This window comes from Strix aluco, chromosome 4 (assembly GCF_031877795.1).
Source record: "Strix aluco isolate bStrAlu1 chromosome 4, bStrAlu1.hap1, whole genome shotgun sequence".
NCBI classification, from domain to species: Eukaryota; Metazoa; Chordata; class Aves; order Strigiformes; family Strigidae; genus Strix; species Strix aluco.
The window spans coordinates 85411920-85431892 of record NC_133934.1 but is presented as its reverse complement, the minus strand read 5'-3'; the positions used below and the strand labels follow the sequence as shown (position 1 = coordinate 85431892).

Below are 19973 nucleotides of genomic sequence, written 5' to 3'. Positions count from 1 at the left end.
AAAAGCTTATAAGGTCAGAAAATGTTTGAAAGGAAGTAAAATAAAGCTCAATGGAGCTGTTTTGCCTGACTTCTGGCTTTTGAGTGTGTGGCAGAGTTTATGGTAGTGGGCTACAGCGGTGGCCCCTGTGAGAAGCTTCTCGCAGCTCCCTCGCCCCCATGTTGGACCCTCCTCTGGCCAAGGCTGAGCCAGTTAGTGATGGTGGCCATGCCTCTCAGATAACGTATTTAAGAAGGGGAGTTGTGAGAACATCTGTGTGAGCACTGGCGTCAGTTGAAGAAAGGATGAGGAAGCAGGGGAGCAGCGCTGGAGCAACCTCCCCCTTGGATCCTGTGCTGGGAGGGCAGGGGCCCCCCCGCCACCCATGGAGGTCACCAGGGGAGCAGAGACCCACCCACAGCCCGTGGAGGACCCCACACCAGAGCAGGTGTCTGTGCCCAAAGAAAACCAGGCCTGTGAGGGAAGCAGCAGCCCCTGCTGTTGTAGTTCAGCGCTGGGAGGACTGGAACACGGGGGGGTGACCCACATCAGAGCAGCTCAGGAAGGGCTGTGACCCGTGGGAAGGACTCACAGGGCAGGAAGTTCATGGGGGACTGTCTCCTGTGAGAGGGGGACTGCACCGGAGCGGGGGAAGAATGCCTGAGTCATCCTCCCCACCTCCCGAGGTGGAAGAAGCAGCAGGAGTGACCACAGCCCCCATTCCCTGCCCCCTGCACTGCTGGGGGGTGCAGGGAGAGACAGGAGCAAAGCTGAGCCCGGGAAGAAGGGAGGGGTGGGGGGAAGGTGTTTTTCAAGCTGTAGTAATGCTTCGCGCAGCCCTACTCTGTCTGTTAAGTGTTGGTGTTGTTAGTGTCTATTAAATTGATGTTTTTATTCTTGATGTTCTTTTATTCTTCCTCTAACAGGTCTGTCTTTTGCCCATGATTGTAACAGGTGAATCACCCCTCCCTGTCCTTATCCCAATTCCCAAGGCTTTTGCTTTATTTTCCCTTCCCAGCACTAGGCGGGGGGGGAGCGAGCAGCTGCATGGTGCTCAGTTGCCCTCTGAGCTCACACCACGACACTGACAAATCTGTAACTCATCAGCACTGATTTGCCTTGTTATTTATATTCCTTGCACTATGTCGGGCCAAACCTACATTCCACAGGCACCAGTATTAGAGTAGTTCCCAGGCAAAATGCCTTTTTTTTTTTTTTTTTTTTAAATGTGGACATTTCTTCCACCTGCTGTTCTTCTTAGACATACTTGCTATTCATGGCGCACCGCTTCAAATTTTTAAAACTTCAAGACAACTCCAGCTGTGCCCTGGGAAAGGACAGGATGCTGCTGGGAGACTCCCCTGACCCAACCCGCAGTCTCCCAGAGCAGCAGAGGCAACAATCTCCAGGGTCAGGAGAGTGGAAGAAACAATTTGCAACTTGTTTACACACTAAATACCTGTGTCTCTGTGTGGGTGGCTTAAACCACTCTGCATTATTTCTGCTCTTAGCTTGTAAAAATATACACAGATGTGTTCAGAATCCTTGCTAAACTTTTCCTGGAAATGTACATCAATAGAAATGTTTAACAGAGCTTTTAGTGATGAGCATGGAGAAAAAAAACATCCTCACGCCTAGGACACAACAGAAAGCCACCCCACTGTACTCCACTAAGCTGCACTTCATAAAGACACATTTTAATAAATTAACATTTATTGAAAAAAATCACATTAGCCTTTATTTTGCTTATTTGCCCCAGTGCAAAATTAAGCTATTTAACATGTAAATTGTAATAAAAGAACTGCAAGCAGCTTCATAAAATGAAACACCAAATACACTTAAGAGTACGATCAGACTCTTTAATCTGGTGAATAAGGAACAGTGGGGTGGAAGGGAATAATCTGTTTTAGGGTCTGATACACAACCTATCTTGTTGTTTTAATGCATATATCTGTTATTAAAAGCCACCGTTTAGCTGTATAACATGCATCTAAAAATTGACAATATGGGGCATCAACCATTAAATATACTATTTGTAGACAAGAATAATTAGGGATGGGAAAAGGATTAAAATAAAAAGGAAAGCACCAGGGCTCCAGGGCCCTCCTAGAACAAAGTATTTTGCAGGGAGAGTGTAATGCCATTTGTCAGCGCTCTACTGTGACATGCCATCAGGACTAGGATTTGGTCCATTTCCTGCATGTTTGCTGTAGAAATGCACTTCTTTGGAAAAGCAACTGTCAAGGCTTTGCAGAGTGGAGGGTTACGTCAGACACCCAGCTTGTTGGCCTGGGTGAGGACAACTTTCAGAACAGGCATGAAAGCGGAGGTCTCGCTGAAGTTGCTGGTGCTGACGATGTGCGTGTGGATGTTCAGTCCTTCCTGGTAGTTACGGGTTTCGATGCTCTTCACAATGTTGTGCAAACCGCTAATTATGGTTGGGGAGAGCTGCAAGGAAGCCAGGCAAGGTGGGTCAGCAGAAAGAAAAACCAGCACGTACGCTAGTGCTAGAAAAACAGAAATCCTGAGGGTAACACCTGGCTCTCAGGAAGGGGCAGCCGCCCCTGGATGCCGTTCCCCAAGGTGGCAGATCTGCTGTGGCACATGAAAAATGTACCGGGCCTTTATGCCCTTGGGGTAAAGCTAATTGCTCAGCAAAGGTGGCCTGCAACGACAGGACTAGACCACTCTAATCCTGAAGTACTAAGGGATCTAAGCCCAGTCCTTTATTCTGCCACAGACTTCCTGGAAGGCTTTGGAAAAACTGCCAGATCTTCAAAAAGTACTTGCACATCTGCCTTCCAGTGAAGTCAGTGAGCCTCCAACATCTACATCTTCTGGGCTTTTTTGGACCCCAGGCTGCATGTGTCTGGCCTCCTGCTGGGAGTGGGGGAAAGGGACCCTCCTGGTGCTTTCACCCAGCGCCTCTGAACAGCCAAGGCTTGGACAACAGCCCCAAGCCAGAGCTGACCTGTAGATGAACTCTGTATATTTTATAACTGATAACCATTGTGCTAGTGGGTATTGTGCTAAGTTATAACAAGCCACCTATGCTGATGTACAAAGTGCTAAAGTGTTGAAGTATTGAAGCCTGAACAACAGGCCCCGAGCCGAAGCTGCTGACTTGGTATGTAGTCATTAGTGAAGTATGTATGCTCGTTAATGGAAGATGTAGCTTAGATATCATAAAACATGTCTATCCTGAGTATATGTTTATCCTTCTTTGTGTGGGGGCAAGTTAACAAGGCCATGGAGCCAGTTGTCTGGCCTCGGGACCAGATGTGTGACCTTGCTCGTAAATCAATTAGATAAGCAGGGAAACTCCCTTCGCTTCCTCCTTGAGCCCTGGACAGGCTCTGGGAGGAATCTAATGTGAGAGTGAAACCAGATGTTTCAGCTTAAAACAAAGGTGCCAGCTATTCTGGCTTGCTGATTTTTGGTCCATAAGGCTGGACCCTCTTGCAGCGGCTCTGGATGCCTCAGCTACGGGTGGACGCACCGCGTAGGATTTCCCACTCGCCGGGAAAGACTCAACAAATCCTCGCTGTAACCGGGGCTGCCCAGCACCTGCAGGTCTGCATGTTGGAAACGTATGCAAGTGGTGAGGTGTCTTTCTTAATCACTGTTCTCCCCGTCGTGTAGTAATGATTTGATGTATTACTCTGTATTTTCCTATTTGCTTTAAGTGCATTATTCTGTCTTCTCTTACTGTATGTTTTCTGTATTACTCTGGTCCATTATTTAGCTATCCCCAGTAAAATACACCTACTCTTTTCACTCTGGCGTCCGGGTTTAATTGGTATCCCTAATCAGCAAAACAGCCTCCCGCAAGGAGCTCTGCTCTACAGCTCCATGCGGTCCCTGCACAGCACCATAAAACTCATGACACAGCCCCAAAACACTGTAAAGCCCGCACAGGCACTTGGGGCCAAGCACTCTACCCAGCCACTCCTGGGAAATGCCTGCAAACATACAATAAATGGGTTTGAAGCATGCTTTCAAAGAGCAAGCACCTGTTACATATTGCAGGGCCCACACACTGATGGGAGTTCTTGGCCATACCTGCAATATTTGACAGGGGGGAAAAAACCCAGTAAAACAGAACTTACTGTCTGTTCCCTAAGTTTGTCATACAGAAACTCCAGGCGTTTATTTGCATCATCTAGTTTCCTCTTGGTTTGCTGCAAGAGAAACAAATATATTAACACACAATGATTTAAGACGACCATACTGATCTGGTATCATTGGAAAGGAGGTTCACGCAGCACGTGAAATTCCTTTCTCAAGAACATCTTCCTAACACACCATTTGAATTCTTTGCTCTGTACTTTTCTCCTCTGATTTTGCTAGGAAAAACCACGTGGTGTGACTGTAGCTCTCCACATGTAACTGCTTTATTGAGCTACAGAGAGGAGTAAACTGTAGAGGGGCATCCCAAAAGCCACCGGTCATTTGCAAAACCCACTGGTGCAGCTGATACAGAAAGTGACAATCCTGAGTTGCAGCACGATTTTTTTTTTTCTGCAGTTCACTGGCAAAGTATAATGATAACTTTATCCAGCTATTACTGGAATCAAGTATGCAGCAACATCAATGAGAGCTTAAGGGCACACGCAATCACTGAAGTCTAAGTGTGCATCACTCACTCATCATTTATGGCAAGTCCTAACGATATTTTTCATTATGCGATGAGTAAAACCCCAATTGAGTTTGTAAGTTTTTACTGGCAACAGAAAAACTAATAGCCTAACCCAAACTGTCCTTATAGATCCTTTGTGCTTCCATGGTTTTATACAGAGTAAACCACTCACTGATGTGTCTGGAATTATTTTGCCACCAAAGGCTCTTAAAATAACCTCAGTATATTCCACCTGGAGTGCCCACAGTGGCTGCTGGAAAAAAAGCTTGCTTTTTTTTTTTTTTTTAAACAGCTACAGAAAATGAAGATTTTAATCCAGAATAATAAAAGCAGTAATAAAGCATCAAGGTTAAAATTACAGAAGCACAGAAAAGGTGGTGGTCAACAGCAGTAGAAATGGCATCAGTGCACAAGAGTGATGGAACTTCCTCCTAAATCAGTACGCACATCAATCCATCTTCAGTCAGGATAGTGCCATTTCCCCTGACAACTGGAAATGTTTCCCTGGATTAAGTAATTGCCCAGAGAGAAAATAAAAAAGCCTGTGGGAATGCTCTGTCTTACAGGTAAAGACAGAGTGGTGGCTGCCTGCTGTGCTAGAAATTCGGGAAAGCTGCTTAGATGGCAAAGGGCATGAAGAAGAACGTAGCATGTGGATCTCAGGCCACATGTGGAAAACCCCTCAGGAGTAGTTATGTTGTCAAGGAACCGAGACAAGGTAAAAGTACCCCAGGAGGAGCAGATAAGAAACTGGCTAATTCTTTTGGACTGGCTAACACTCTCAGATACATGACTTCAGAACATTTGTTTCCAAGCCTGTGAAAAAGCATACATACTATTTTCATTTTACAGATGGCCAACTAGGGCAAGGAGGAATAAACCGTGTTCAGTAAACAGCAGAACATCTCTCCAGGCAAAGGACATTAGGTGGAAGAGGTGCAAACTGGTTCTCCTCACTCTTTGCTTCCTGTTACTGCATTCTGAAGGGGAAAACAGGAACTGAGTAGTGTCTGTGTTGTTCTGACAATAACTGATGTATACAGTCAGGGTAGTGTCTTAGCACTGTGTGCTGGAAACGCTTGCGCTGCCTAAGAAAATCAGAGAGACTTAAGAAGCAAGCAAAATGTGTTGGCAGAGCAGAAAAGCAATCCCTGGGTGCAGATGTGAACTGAAGGGTTTTGCTTTCTTTGTGTCTGGGAGGGGCACTCAGAGAAAGAAAAGGTCAAGGGGTCTGGGTAGTGTATGACTTCTGTCCCTGCACTCTACAGCCTAACCTTTAAAGAAAGGATTTTGAGCTGACTGAACCTTATGAGGTCTGCCCAAAGAAAGGTCTATGGCCTCGAAAAGCTTCTGTAAAGGAGTGCGTGGGGGAATACATGCAAATGCCAAGTCTAAACTACAGAGCCAGCTGAAATTGTCCAGCAGATGTGAGACAGGAGTGACACCGAACACCCAATATACTCCACAGCCGCTGCCACGGAGCCCTCGGACAGCTCAGCAAACAGTCACTCTAACGGGAGCCCCAGTCTGTGCTGCTGACCAAGCATGTTTAGCACACCAACTCCTCTGCATACTACGTCCTTCACCATCCACCTCTCAGCATGTGGCAGGCACGAGCTGAACAGTCAGCACCTGGGCGTTGGGGTAGCATGTTATTTACCGACCGCTGGAAATAAATGAGAAGCGTTGAGACAGATGGCTCATTTACAAACTACTGACTGCCAGAGGGAATGATCTCCCTGTCCAGCTCCAGCGGTCACGTTAAAGCTCATAACCTTCCACTTCTTTGCTACCTGTTGTTTCCTTTTGAAATGAGCTTCTCATCAGAAATCACAAATAACACATCAAAATCTGAGGCGTGTACTCATGTATGTGAGCTTTGGCTCAGACCCGGCATAATATCAGCTGCTTCCTGCTCTGAATTATAAGTAGTAGTTAAGCAAATATACAGGGCATGCCTCTGCAGCGATGACCTGACAAAAGGAAGGGCAGCCCTTTCCGAAGGTTTCATAAATAAGTGAGCAAAATGAAAAATTCTAAGAATCAACATTAAAACCTCAACTGTAACCAATTCCAACCCTCTTCCTCAGAGAAGAGCAGCAGAGGGGGCTGCAGTGGGTTAATTCCCTGACCATAAACAGCACCATCACAGGGCTGTAGGGACAGACAAGAGTCAAAGCGCTTAGGCAGCTGCGCTCTGGCCCCAGATTGCCACATCCTGTGGCTTTTCTACACGTTGCTGCTCGAAGCAGCCTTTAGGAAGACAAAACTGTGAGGAGAGGCTGTGATGTCTATCCGTGGCTGCAGGTACCAGCGCATCCACCCAAACACGCTCTGGGAACCCCACAGAGCCCTACCGGATCGGAGGCAGACAGCAGGCACCGCTGGATAAGAGCTTCAAACGTAGTCTTCAGAATAAGGTGCTCCTCAGGAATGGGTTTCTTGGTAATCTTCTCTGTTGGTAGTGCCTGCACATGCTGAGAAACAGAGAGTGGATGAGGCTTCTCCAGGTTGCTGTGACCACACCTTGTTTTCAACTAAACCAAGCATCATTATTAGCCAGCTTGACACAACTATTTCTTCCCTGTAGGCATGTGAAGGTGACATGATCAGCATCTGCTGTCACTCCCTCTGGAGAGCTGTGAGGTCGCAGCTCGTTGGTCCATACTGGGTATTAACTGCAAAGAGGCAGCATCTCGCTGGAGGTGACAGTAGCAAAGTGCCATCATGGCGCAAAGCTCGTGACTAAACTCTGCAGTATGCTTTGGAGGTACAAGAAACGTCTGGCCAACAGGATCCCAGCCTGCAAACCAACCCCACATGGCACTGGGGCTACGTTACCTGGATGGCGTTGCCGATTGGGGCCCCAGGAGCCCCCTCCGTGCTGGGTTTGGAGGCAGCGGGTGGCCCGATGCAGGGCCCCAGAGGCTGGGGAGCAGTGGGGTAGCCCCCCTGCAGCACCGGCGGCCCGGCAGGGAGGTGTGGCTGGAAGCTGGGTGCACCCATGGGTGCTGCTGGAGCTGGGGGCTGCTGCACCTGAGACTGCGGGTCCGCCAGCAGGTTCATGATGGGGGAGGTGATGGGAACCGGGGGCAGGAAGTTATCGGGGACCTGGGGAAGAAACAAATGGTGTGTGGAGGCTGTTGTCGCTGCCACAGGCAGAGCACAACACCCAGTTCCTACTCCCCAACCCACATCGACTGAGAGCTCTGGCAAGCAGAGTGCTGAGCCCCCAGGACACCAAAGTAACAGGGGCAGGCAATACAGGATTTCACTCTGCCTAAACAAACCATTCCTCTGGCTGCAGCTACTCATGTGGCAAGAAGTGCCCTGGAGCAGTAATATCCTCCAGGGTTTCCAGCCCAGGGCGCTCTGCCTGTCATCCTGCCTGCACAGGGCAGGAGCAGCCCCTGGCCACAAGTACAGGCACCATCAGAGCAACTCTGCCTCTGCTGAGAGCACAAAACAGAGGTTTGGCAGATCAGCACTAACAGAAGAAGAGTTGCACTAATGAAAACTAACCCATGGCTACATATGCTTACATTATATTTAGACTTTTGTGTCTCACTTTGAAGTGTACATTTTTGTCTATGCAGTATAAAGGTCACAGCAAGCAACACACACCAACAAAGCTCCTGAAAGCCCTTCAAGCTTCTGGCAAACACATTTGTGCTAAAACAGATTATGAGTGCATTTGAGATTCATCCCTAATCATCTGTCAGTCTTTATAAAGGGGCATTTTGGAAACATTTAGTAGAGAGAAGAAACCACAAAATGAGCTACTGGCCTCTGCTACTCATCATACAGGAATCCAAACAAAAGAAAGAGCTCCCTTGGGAACACACACATTTCTTTTGGTGTGCATGGAATAAAGGAAAGATGACAGAACTCTGAATGAATGATGCCAGAATTAAGCTAGTGGTTTGGGACAGCAAGAAAATATATTCCCAATCCAGCACCAAAGTCAGTTATAAAAGCAATGAATCACAATGGTGGGTAAGTTCTTCGGTGGAAAACAGTTGCAAATTATGCCGTGGCTTGAAATGCCACATGGTTCTTCTATTTTATAACAACCCATGTGGTGAGTCATTTTACAATATCCTAAACCACCCCCTCATACAGCGGACATAAGGGAAACAAACATAGAAACATTTCTGACAGATAGATACCTGACTGGGAATGCAACAAACATGACTCCTTGTTTAGAAGGGAGCCAACCCTCAGAGACCTGGCTATGGCAGAAGTTCTGGCTGTGACACACACACAGACTAGTTTTGCAGAAGGTTGCTTCTTGAGCTCTCAGGTCCAGTAGTTAATTCTCACTGACAACTCCTCCTAGTCCAGAGCCTGAAGCCCCAAATGGCAGCACGCCAGCTGCTGTGCAACAAACGCCTCAGCACTGGGGCAGTCAGGAGCAGACAAAGCATCCCCTATCCATCCTCCAAAAGCTTCTCAACCTTGAACTGCAGAGACCAAACCCCAAAGGGTAAGGGAGACTTCTGCCTTCACCTTTACCCCAGACCTTCTCTTGCCTGCTCCAACGTCCCCCCCAGCCCTGCTTTACACACTCCAGACTGACTCTTGCCTCCCAAATGTGCCAGGCTCAGAGAGCAGCGGATGGCACTGACTGCTGAAGAGCCACACGAGGCTACAGCAGTCACAGGGGATGAAAAGGCTCACTGTGCTCTGTGCCAAGTGTCCCCAGTCATTCTGCCTTGCTGCAATTTAAATCCATTCTACAAAACTACGATGTCTCCATCATGAAAATTGTCTTACTCTCAGCAGACCTCTCAGGGTCAGGCCCTTAATCAGGATAAATTGCTTTCAGCTCCAGCAAAGTCAGTAACCTATAACAATTTGCACAGCCTCATCATTTCGCGTAAGTATCATCTCCTGCAAAACTCATCTGCTTTACTGCAGATGAAAATAGTCTGAGGTAGTTTCTTCTCTCAAACCAGGATCAATGTTGTTATTAACAACCACAACTTTAGCAAAAAGTCACTATCTCTTTAGGGGCTTAAAGATTTTGAGAGAGATGATGATATTGGAGAGGCGTAAGGGCCATTTCTGCTCACGAGGTGCAGCTTTTGTTTGCTGCTAACCCTTCTTTTTCCCTTCTCCTGCCAACAAGTTTCCCAGGAGCCACCTAAGTTACTGCTTTTCCAGTGGCCAGCACTCCATGGTGTCGAGACAACATTTCCTAGAGTACCTTCTTCTTCTTGGCAGCTCTGTTCAGGGCAGGAGGGTCATTCCAGCCATTCTGAGGCCCTGGGACAGAAAGAAAACAGAGACTAAGTACCTCAGAAGAGGGCAGCGATGCCTTCTTGAGCTCAGCTGGACCAGCTCCCCGCCATGGCTCTACTGGCAGCGGCTTGGAAGAGCCTGCCCTCGCCTGCCTGCTCCCCTGCCCTTCACTGGAGCCAGGACAGTGCCTGCACCAAGCAGAGCCTCCCAACACCCCAGCCCTCAGACCCTCTGGGCTCTGCACCGGTTTGGAATCTCGACCAACTGTTCTCAAGTTTGACAGAAGTTGATTTTTATTTTTATTTTTACAATTAACTTTTTCTTCTCTCATGAGAAAAAAAAAAAAACCACTGTGCAGACACGCCCTTTGAAAAGGCAGGCAGTTGCCTACTAACCCCAAAGCACAGCTCTGCTACACAGACTATGTGAAGCCAGCTTCGATTACTGGTGAAAGTTTCTCCCATCTGCATCATACAAGAAGAAATGAGAATTTGAGAATTGGTTTTGAACTTCTTTTCCCCCCACGATCACCACAACATTATTATAAACATTAATCAGCAGCAGAGATGTGAGAAACCACGGGTGAATAAGAACACCAGTTAAGCTGCATTCACTTCCCAAGAGCTGCTGCTGCGATTGTGTACTGGGATGGATTTATACATGACAGTCAAGACATGTTCCCCAGCAACACAACACAGAAAGAAGCAGCGTAAGAGGCAACAGGAGCCTTAAACATTTTAGGCCAGATTCACCCAGCCACCCTGGAGACACAAGAGAACCATAAAACCTGGTTTCCACTGCCAGCTACAGCATGTTTTATGGGTGTTTTGTGTGCCAAAAGCAGAGCAGAGCTGCTGGGGCAAGGTGGCAAAATCTAGCTTTTTGCACCAAGGGCAATTTGTTTGAAACTGGAAGCAGCACAGCAGATTCACTCTGAGACTGGGGTGTTGTTCTATACCAAAGCTTCTGCTCTTCCAAGAAAGCACATTCCGCGCAGCTGCAGGATTTGGACACCAAAGCTCACATTAGTGCATTAGAAATCGTTTTCCCATCTCATCACCAGGCGCATATAATCGGGACCACAGCATTATACCTCAGCATTACTGCGGCCTCAGCGAGTAATCAGGATTTATTGCACAAAGCCACAAAAAGCCAACAAAACCAAATCCCTTCTCAATGGACTTTTTCACCACAGTGTTTTTCACTTAGCAGATGATGAATTCACCTTCGACAGCAGAGCTTAACATCACTGCAGAATTCGCGCATTTTATCTGAAATTTCAGTTCCTCCTGAGCTTTTGTTAAACAAGTTTGACATCCAGAGCATGGATGGGGAAGGGGTACAACGAAAACCAATCTAAAACCCCTTTCACATCTGCTTTCTCTTTAACCAAAGATAGTGCCATCTCCTGACAGCCATGTGCCCAAGGGGCTTCTCCATTCCTCCCTATCCAGAAAATCCCAAAGTATTTCTGATATAGGAAGTCCAACTTCTGCAGTGCTGATAGTGGTAACACGTTAAAGAAAATCTTCCAGACTGATACTGCTGTTAATTTCTGGAAATAACTTGCTTTAAAAAAGGAAAACTAGCATTTGTTTCTGTGGTTAAAAACTCCAGATATGTTGTTATTGGTCTTAATCAAGGAATTAAAAATTGATTTAAGTCTAATTGGCAAACAGCATCACACTTAATGCTCTCTGAAGGACATATGCATTATTGATGTCTGTTCAGTTATTTAATGTAGTGGCTGCAATTATTTTCAGGTTAGTTGATACCTAGTTCACCTGCAAGGGGAAAGGCCTGGTCTTGAGTTGGTAGGCTTTCTGCAGATAAAATGCAAAGAGAACTAAAAAAAGATTTTCTTCAAAAATAATAAAACAATTGGTCTGTAATTTTTGATTAGCAATGTAGTTTCAATAAGCATGAGAAATCAGGAGAAAAAAAACGCCTAGTCTAATTACAATGCCAGTTTAGAGACCAGTCATTTATCCAAACCACCCTGTGGAACTGCTTTTGTCTGCCTTCCCTGGAAACAAGGCTGTTGCTCTTTCCCTGCAGTAAATCAGGGTTTCTAGTTGTTTCTAACAAATCTTGCAGAGTCCTGGCCCACTTTCTTATCTCTTCTGGTGTTCTCATTTTCTATTCGTGCCAGCCAGTGCAGCCGACAGACCATTACTCTTAGCAACAGTCTTCTCACCATGGTTTTATTATTCTAGAAAGCTTTTCAGGAGATGCTTAAAGTACTTGATTTCAAGGTGGATGTCAAGCATTTTCCCAAATCAAGGTGTGGTCTCAACTGCATCCAGCCCAGCAAAAATAAAATAAAAGTATGTTCACACAGCAGCTTTACAGCCATGTGAAAGGACACGTTGCCTGCTCAGACTGAGCAACAAATCCAAATGGCAAAACACAGCCAATAAAGCCTTTGCCATTTCAGAGGGAAGAGGAACATTGGGGATAGCTCCTGGCCCTGGGGTTGGTCTTGATGCGCTTCTAGTTCTGGTGCAAACCCTTCCCTTAGCTCAGAATTGCTCTATCGCAATTTCAAACAAGATTCAAGGCTCTGAAAATTAAAACTCCCTTGAAAGCAGGTTCAAAGATCTATCACAGAACAAAGTGAGATAGGTTGAAAATTAAATTAAATGTGGGCTTTCCTTGCTTACTGGAGCTCCCAGCACAGCTTCACACACTGCTGTTACATGCATTTGCAAAAAACCAGAAAATATGTATAGAACTGTTTCTTTAAGTGCATCTTTAAATCCAAGCCAGTTCAAAGGTCAGGTGCTTTTCAAGACTTCAAATTTGAGATGTTTTTTCCTTCCTCCCTTACCCCTGCCTTTAAATGAATCACATTTGCAAAGTGAAACGTGATGTTCCCAGATCAGGTCACCACCACAGACAAAAGCACACCGCTTCAAAGCCAAGACCAGCATCTTTATACGCTCTGCTCTGGAACATTCAGAGTTACAGGTGAGATCTACTCCTGGCTGCAGATTTCTGTGGTTCTGCAGGATTTCATGCCAGGGCATCCTTCACTAAGCAATGCAGCTACTCTGAAAAATATGTTGGTGGTTAAGCATATTAAGCATGTACACTGTCAGTCATTTCCACATTTACAAAGCAAGGTTTTTTTCCTTTTTGTTTATATACTTTTTGAAAGACATAATCTAAAAATTGGAAGAGGACAGAGTGTGCTCTTCAGATACCTATTATCTTTTTTCCTGCAGTTGCATGCTGCAGCCCACACGCAGGAGCCGCTCAGCCTTGGCACCTCACTGTGCCCTGGAGTCTACCTCTGCATTTCAGCCCAAGGCTGGCGTTGATGACGCCCAAGTTTGGGCTCCTGAAGGTTTGACACTTTGTATTGGCTGCCTTCTCACCACAGCTGCTGGGAAAAAACACAAGCAGCACTGACAGTTCTCAGAAAGTTTTATAAAAAGCCTAGTATTGACAACTTTTAATTTTGAAAGGAAATCTGGCAAGGCAATGAAGATAATGACTGCTTCAGTTCCCCTTATATTAAAATGATGTAGGCAAGATGTGTTAGACTACTATGTGAATTACACAATTTTACAAATTGACTGATATTGTCATTAATGTCTCTAATTTCTATTGTTCAGAATACAGAGCTCCACCCACCCTGAGCACACCACACAGACTTCGACACTTCACTGTTAACACCAGAAACTTAGCAAGTGACAGATCTGAAATGCCTGCTAGTGACGCAAGCAGAGTAGTAAATGGATAAGAACAAACAATTTTCTTGTTCCTTGAATTTATTTGGAGGTGTGGAAGCTGTGCTGTCTGCATTATAATGTGCTGCTTCACATCCCAGGCCTAGAACCCAATCCAACACCTCTTCCTCTGTTCAATTTAGTAATTCCTCAGGTTTAGACATAAGTTTGACATGCCCTGTAACGTGGGGTCAGGAGAGGTCACGGTACAGCATCTCCAAGAACAGAGAGGACACCAAATCTGGCTGTAGGATGGAGGGAAAAGGCCTCTTCTCCCCTTGCAGTCCTGACCGCTGCCCTACACCAGTCCTCTCCATTTTCTGACAGAACAAAATACCATTTCTCCCCAAAACAAGTATGTGAAGGTAATGCCATGAGAGGAGCGGGCTCCCAGCCTTACAGATGCCAGGAGCACCTACTCATACGGCTGCTCCTGCCAAGACAAAGGCAACGTGTCTCTTCTGCACCGCATCACCCCTAACAGACTTTTAAAGTGAGAGAGGGAGTCACAGTGGTGTCCTTAAGGCCTGTCAGCAGACTCAGCCTCCCTGGAACATCCCTCAAATCCTGCCTAATATTCCCTCTGCTCCCTGCTTCCCAGATTTGGTCCTTGAGTCTCCAGCTGGACCACCTGGATGTGAAGTATGTTTATGGCCAGGTTTAGAAAAGGACCGCTCATATTTCCCACACAGTCTGATGTATGCAAAGCTGCTAAGTGAAGAGACAGGTTTGTTATCACAAGTGAGGTCACTGTCCCATGGCAAACAGTTAGGTGCGGGCAGTCACAAGGAGACACTGAGCCTCACCTCAGCGCATGCTGTCTCACCATGTGTGCTCAAACATGCTCCTGTGTCAGCCACACACACATGCTTTTAATTAACATTCAGGAAAGAGACATGTAAAAGCATTTCTAAATCACTTCTGATTATCTTTTAAGGTATTCACAGTTCCAGTAAATCCCATCGCACTAAGTGGTTAGGAAGAAAAATAATGGAAGTGAGCTGATGCCCCAGGAAATGCTGCTTGAATTAAATACGCTGCCAATCCCCGGCTTGAAATGCCACTCACAAACCAGGGACACAGGGACAAATTACATTAGCAAAACTGTTCTCCAGCGAGAATTAGGATTGTCGTCTCCGCATCGATTACAAAAACGAGCAAGTTTTCCTATTTTGCTCTCCAGCCACATAGCAGGTTTCGATGCCAGCCTCCCAAAGTTAAAACTCTGCCACCATCCGTCCACAGCATACGACAGTTTTATATCAAGACGATGCTGTAGCACCCTGTCTCGGGCAAGACAAAAGCTCTGTACATCTGACTCGCAGGAGAACGACAACTGCTCGCGCTGCTCAGCAAGTGCTCACTGCAGCAACATAGCTGTATCATCGCCAGGCGCACAGGGAAGATGAGGTGTTTTAGAAATGCTTTGACCTGACCTCTGAGCAAAAGCAAACTTCGTACGGAGCATTCACAAGAAAAAGTTGCCCACTTAACTGAGGAAATAATAAAGCAGAACCCTCCCTCTCCCTGTCTGCCCCCCAATCCGAGCGCAGACCTGTTCTCTGGGATGCAGGAAGGTCACTGGTTGCAGGCAGAGTACCTGTTGGTCCAGTAGGTAATGCATAAGCCACAGAAGTTGCTGGAGGTCCTGGCCTGCCATGCTGAAAGGATGCACCGAGAGGAAGAGGGAAGGAACAGACGGGATTCAGGCTCGTTGGGGAGGGTTGAGGCTGCCCGGGGTACAGCGGGGAGGGAAGGGAGTGGGCAGGGGCAGAGGGCAAGTAGGGAGGGGTGGTGTTAGGGGCAGGGTTTGTGTAAGAGGCTGAAGCAGGAACAGTGATAGGCTGCTGAGGCTGATAGAGAGCTGGTCCCCCTGTTCCACAGGAGTACTGCTGCGTGGCCTGATATGCTACAAACAGGGAGAAAAGACATTCAGTCAGTGAGTTCACCACAGAAGAGCAGGTTTGAGCTGCCTCCTTCTCCACCTGCCTCTTCCCCCTCAAACCACTTACCTGCCCAGCCAAATCCTGGGTCCCACAACTCTGCCTGTGCGTGCAGGACTGCTAAGAACCTCAACCCGACACATCATAGCCAGGGAAAGGACTGCCTTGGACTCCTGTTCTCCTCCTAGACTCTCCTGCCCAGAGCCACCGTGCCATTTGGGGTGGGGCTGGGGCACAGAGATGCTGCTGCTCTGGCTGTTTTCCAGACCACTGCAATCCTCGTGGTGCCTCTCAGGGAAGGGAAACCCTGCCCAAGGTTTGCACAGAGGGAAAGTCTAGGCCAAGGACGAGAACAGCAGCCTCTGGACGTGAATGCAAGCTCTTAGCCTTTCACCGCGGGCCCTGCAGCTTAACTTCACTGCCTCTCCTCTGCCCATCTACGCCCATTTTTTCCTGTACTTTCAGTCCCCTGATTTGAGTGAGTCAGTGCTCTGCCCCCTTCCTCACTCACCTCTACTACTGCCCTTGTCTCCTCCTCCCCTTTCCCATCTTCATGGGGTCCCAATGAGAACTGGATGGTCCAGCTGCACACAAGATGAGTTGGGTCCCTCTTTGTGCTGCTTCTCCAGGACTCACACCTGGGGGGCTTCTGACCCCAGCACACCCTTGGGAAGGGCCAGCTGAGGAGTGAGTCTAAGCGCTGAGGGCAGACACCTCAGCAGAGGAGACAGTGTGTGACAGAGGGTGCCTGATGGCTGGATCCCACTAAGAAATAACAACCTGCAGATGTCATCTCAGAAGGGTGACACTGGCTTGGTCTGAACCCTCCCAACCCCAAGGAGGGAACTGGTTATCCCCAGGTAAATGCTGGCCCACCTGGGAGGGAGAGGGGAGCCGCTGCTACTCACTCTGGGGATATGCTGCCCGGGTCCCTCCTTGTGAGTACATGCTGTAATTGGAAGGTGTGACTTGCTGTGGTGGCATGTTGGGGTTAACGGCACCTGGCATGATAAACCCTGGAGGAGGTGGGTTGTCTCCCTGTAAAAAAAGATTGCAGGAAAAAGGGTAGGGGGAGATAGAATTTAGTCAGCAATGGTAATGCAGTGCTGAAGCAGAAATGTAACAAAACGATCAGTTCACATGGCAAGGCCTGAAACCACATTCCCTGGAAGAGCCACCAGCACAGGGGCAAATGCCTCCAACCACCCCAGTGGCTTAGGGCGCCCAGCGTAACACTGAAAGCACAGCCTGTCTATGCAGTGACTTCGACAGCAGCGGAGCAGCAGGTACCTTCCTGCACAAGTAAGAGGTACTTGACACCGCTGCCAGTTATTCAGGCTGTCCAAGAGCACCCTGACATCCACAGCTTTCAATTAAACAACTTAAACGTTAACTCTGACGCTTCTACTTTCCATGGAAAACAGGGAAAGGAAAAATATCATCACACTTCAAATATTCCAGTGTGGGGGGAAGGGCTGGGGGGGATCAGGTCACACTGAGCTCCCACTCAAAGCTTTCCAGAACCACTCATCTGGGTGTTGGTGAAAAAAAGGTGTAACACGAGATGCAGAGGAGCAAAACCAGAGCACACGTGGATGCTGCTCCTCCTGCCTATCTGTACCAGACTGTGTCAAGCACAGAGACTACACCAGGGGACATAACTGGGGTGGAGCAGGGGCTCAGAGAGGAATAATGAAGGTTATACCTGTGTGTCAGAGGGACAGCCTGCAGGAGGATGGCTGGGAAGGGCAGTAGGAGTTTTGTTACTCCAGGTAGTGACAGTAGGGGCAATTCTAACCTGAATCGAACAAAGAAATACCAATCATGGAAAACAAAACAATAAAAAAGTCTAAAGGGTTTCACAAAACGAGATGCAAAGAAGTGAACATGAAAAGGTTTGCATGCTGGCACTTGTAACGCAGCTGTAAAATCTCAGGAAGAAGGAAAAGTGCATTCCAGACAGATGAAATCACTGTGCACTGGAGCCAAAGTGAATTGCAGCGGAGTGAAGATGAAGCACAGTGGAGACGCAGCTACAATAGGCTGTGGAGCAAGTGCGGTGTTACACATGACAGTGAGCCAGGTCTGTCTCTTCTACCATATTTTCCTACTGCAGAAGCTCCCCCCAGGCTACTGCACAACACCAAGCAGCACTAACCACAGCTGGAAGTCCCAAGTTCCATGTTAAATTCAAACATATCGCCTCACACAAAAGCAGTCTGTTTAAACCGAGCTTAAGATGAATTAAAAGAGGTTAACATCTGATATTCGGCTCTTGCACATGCACAAACACACATCTTAATGCTAACTGCTTCCCAGCCAGTCTCCCACAGCTCCCTTCCTCTATCTTCCTTTGCCACCCTAAAGCTCTTTGGTTCCATATGACCACTACTACCTTTCTGATGGCACAGAAACCCAGAGATAGGCCTGCAATGTCCCTGAGCAAGGAGATGGTGTGCTGCCCAGCAGCGAGATGCACAGCCAGGAGCCCAATGTCCCACTGAGCACAGGCAGAGGGAAAGCCGTGGCCTCGGACTCCTGGCTGGCTCAGTCTGTCGGTCTCTAATCCTGTGCAGTGCTGGGCTAGCGGTGCAGTCAGCCGTACACCCCACTGTTAATGTCTGCATAACTCATCACTGGAGTCATCTAAAAGACTTTTCCATCCCCTTTCATGCATTTTTTTTTTCATACAAAAGAGGGTTCAAAAATCTATGCTGAAAGAAAACCGAGTTTTAAGTATGTGTTCCTATTTGGGATAGCAATCGCACAAAGGTTGCCTCAAGCTTGAACAAGTCCTATGTACAGACTTTCTTAAAAGAAGTCAAACACAACAAGTGTCCTAAGACTGAAATATGTAATTTCTTCCCATTCTGATTCATCAGCACCTTTCTGACATGGCACCCGTTCCCTTCAAACCCTTCCTGCTGAGCACGAGCTCCCTGGAAAGCCAAGAACACAGGGGGTAACTCACTTGCAGTGTGCTCATGGGGTTGTGATACACCCAGCCTTCTATTAATGAGCAGGGCTGGCTTAAATAATACCTTGAGGCACTCTGAAACAGTAGGAGAAAGAGGGAACTTGGGTTTAAAAAGCGTTGCTAAGATCTCGCCATCTAGAGGACAGCTGCTATTTTTGACAGCCAAACGGGAAATACACAACACTGCTTCTCAAGAAATTTCAGTGGTTACACGGAGGAAGGTCAAAGAGACAGGAAAGAATAGTAAAGCTAATTATTGTCAATGATGCATTTCAAATGATCCACAACGGCGTTAGCGAGGTAATCTTGTATGAACAGGATGAAGGCTTTATCCCTTCCAAAATCTACCTTGTTAACACCCTGGAGAGAAGGCGAAGGCACACACAATTGTTGAGCGAGAGAACAAAGCCCAACCCCCTCCCCACTTCTCAGCCCTTTTTCCTTCCTGCCCCCGTTTTTCTGTCAGGCAGCGCCTGAAGGGCAGCATTGACAGAGGCACGCCTCTGCTTGTGTAAACCTCCTCTGTGGAAGTAGAACACCCACAGCACTGACACGGCTCCACTCTCAGAAAAGCCCAGCCCAGAGCCCCGATGTAGAGCAGGGCCAGTGGAGCTCCAGCACCGTGCTGAGGGATTAGGGACTTGGTGATGCTCTTCAAGCATGCACGCAGCCAGGGCTGCCCACCACACCATGCTCTGGGAATGGCTGACGTGGCCTGATGCAGCGTCATCCGCCAGCTAGAGATAAAACCACAGCATCTGCCTCCCCCATTTCTCCTCTTCCTCCCTGCACAGCCCCCAGCTCCATATTAGTCCCATACTCACTGGGTCTTTCTTTTGGCACATTTCACTCTCAGCCCAGACCTGCCTCATACACCCCCTTGCCCATGCTCCCTATGCCCCCTTACGCCCGGCTGGGAGGGTGTTTTCAGAGCAGGCTGTATCCACAACTGCTGAAACAGACCCTCTGTTTGCTATTGCCACTGCTCAGCAACTTCTGCAGCTAACATCAGAGCTGGGGGTGGAAATAATCAGCCCCAGAAGAGGCTGGTGAGCAGCATGAGCAAGCCCCAAGGCCTGCAGGGATGGGATGACATCTTGGACTATGAGAGCAAGCACAGAAAAATCCTGCAGTGCTCTCCCACACAGTCATTTTTGGCACTGAAGCACATTTTCAAAAAGGGGGCAAAACACCTAATCTTCAGAAGCAGGCTACCTGACAAGGTGTTGAACAGATGTTTCCAGACAAGGAGTAAAGGAAGCATCTGTACTGACTGAAAAGCAGCACCAAGGACTTCTACCACAAGGTTCTTGTACGTCATACAGCCCCAACTCAGACCAAGAAAAAGAAAAAAAATTCCTCTATCCATATCCATTACCCTCCAGAACTTAAGCATCACATGTCCCTCCCTGACTGACAAAACCTCCCTGACTGCCGAACCCCTGATTACCAAAACC

The 19973-nt window shown here is 47.6% G+C and overlaps 1 protein-coding gene across 9 annotated transcripts in view; it reads right to left on the bottom strand.

The window, feature by feature from the left end:
* Positions 1-1824: 1824 nt before the first annotated feature.
* The window catches only part of SEC31A (SEC31 homolog A, COPII coat complex component), a 47399-nt gene continuing 29250 nt past the window's right edge, over positions 1825-19973 (bottom strand). For 2 of the 9 annotated variants that reach the window (XM_074823914.1, XM_074823915.1), the window contains exons 22-30: positions 17245-17337; positions 16448-16577; positions 15152-15505; positions 11638-11685; positions 9828-9886; positions 7460-7729; positions 6976-7095; positions 4089-4160; positions 1825-2427 (exon numbers count right to left, since the gene is read on the bottom strand). In XM_074823914.1, the coding sequence (XP_074680015.1) occupies positions 2248-2427; positions 4089-4160; positions 6976-7095; positions 7460-7729; positions 9828-9886; positions 11638-11685; positions 15152-15505; positions 16448-16577; positions 17245-17337 (1326 nt within the window). In that variant the 3' untranslated portion in view covers positions 1825-2247. The remainder of the gene's footprint in view (positions 2428-4088; positions 4161-6975; positions 7096-7459; positions 7730-9827; positions 9887-11637; positions 11686-15151; positions 15506-16447; positions 16578-17244; positions 17338-19973) is intronic. The other 7 variants (XM_074823908.1, XM_074823909.1, XM_074823910.1 and 4 more) reach the window with 7 other exon arrangements.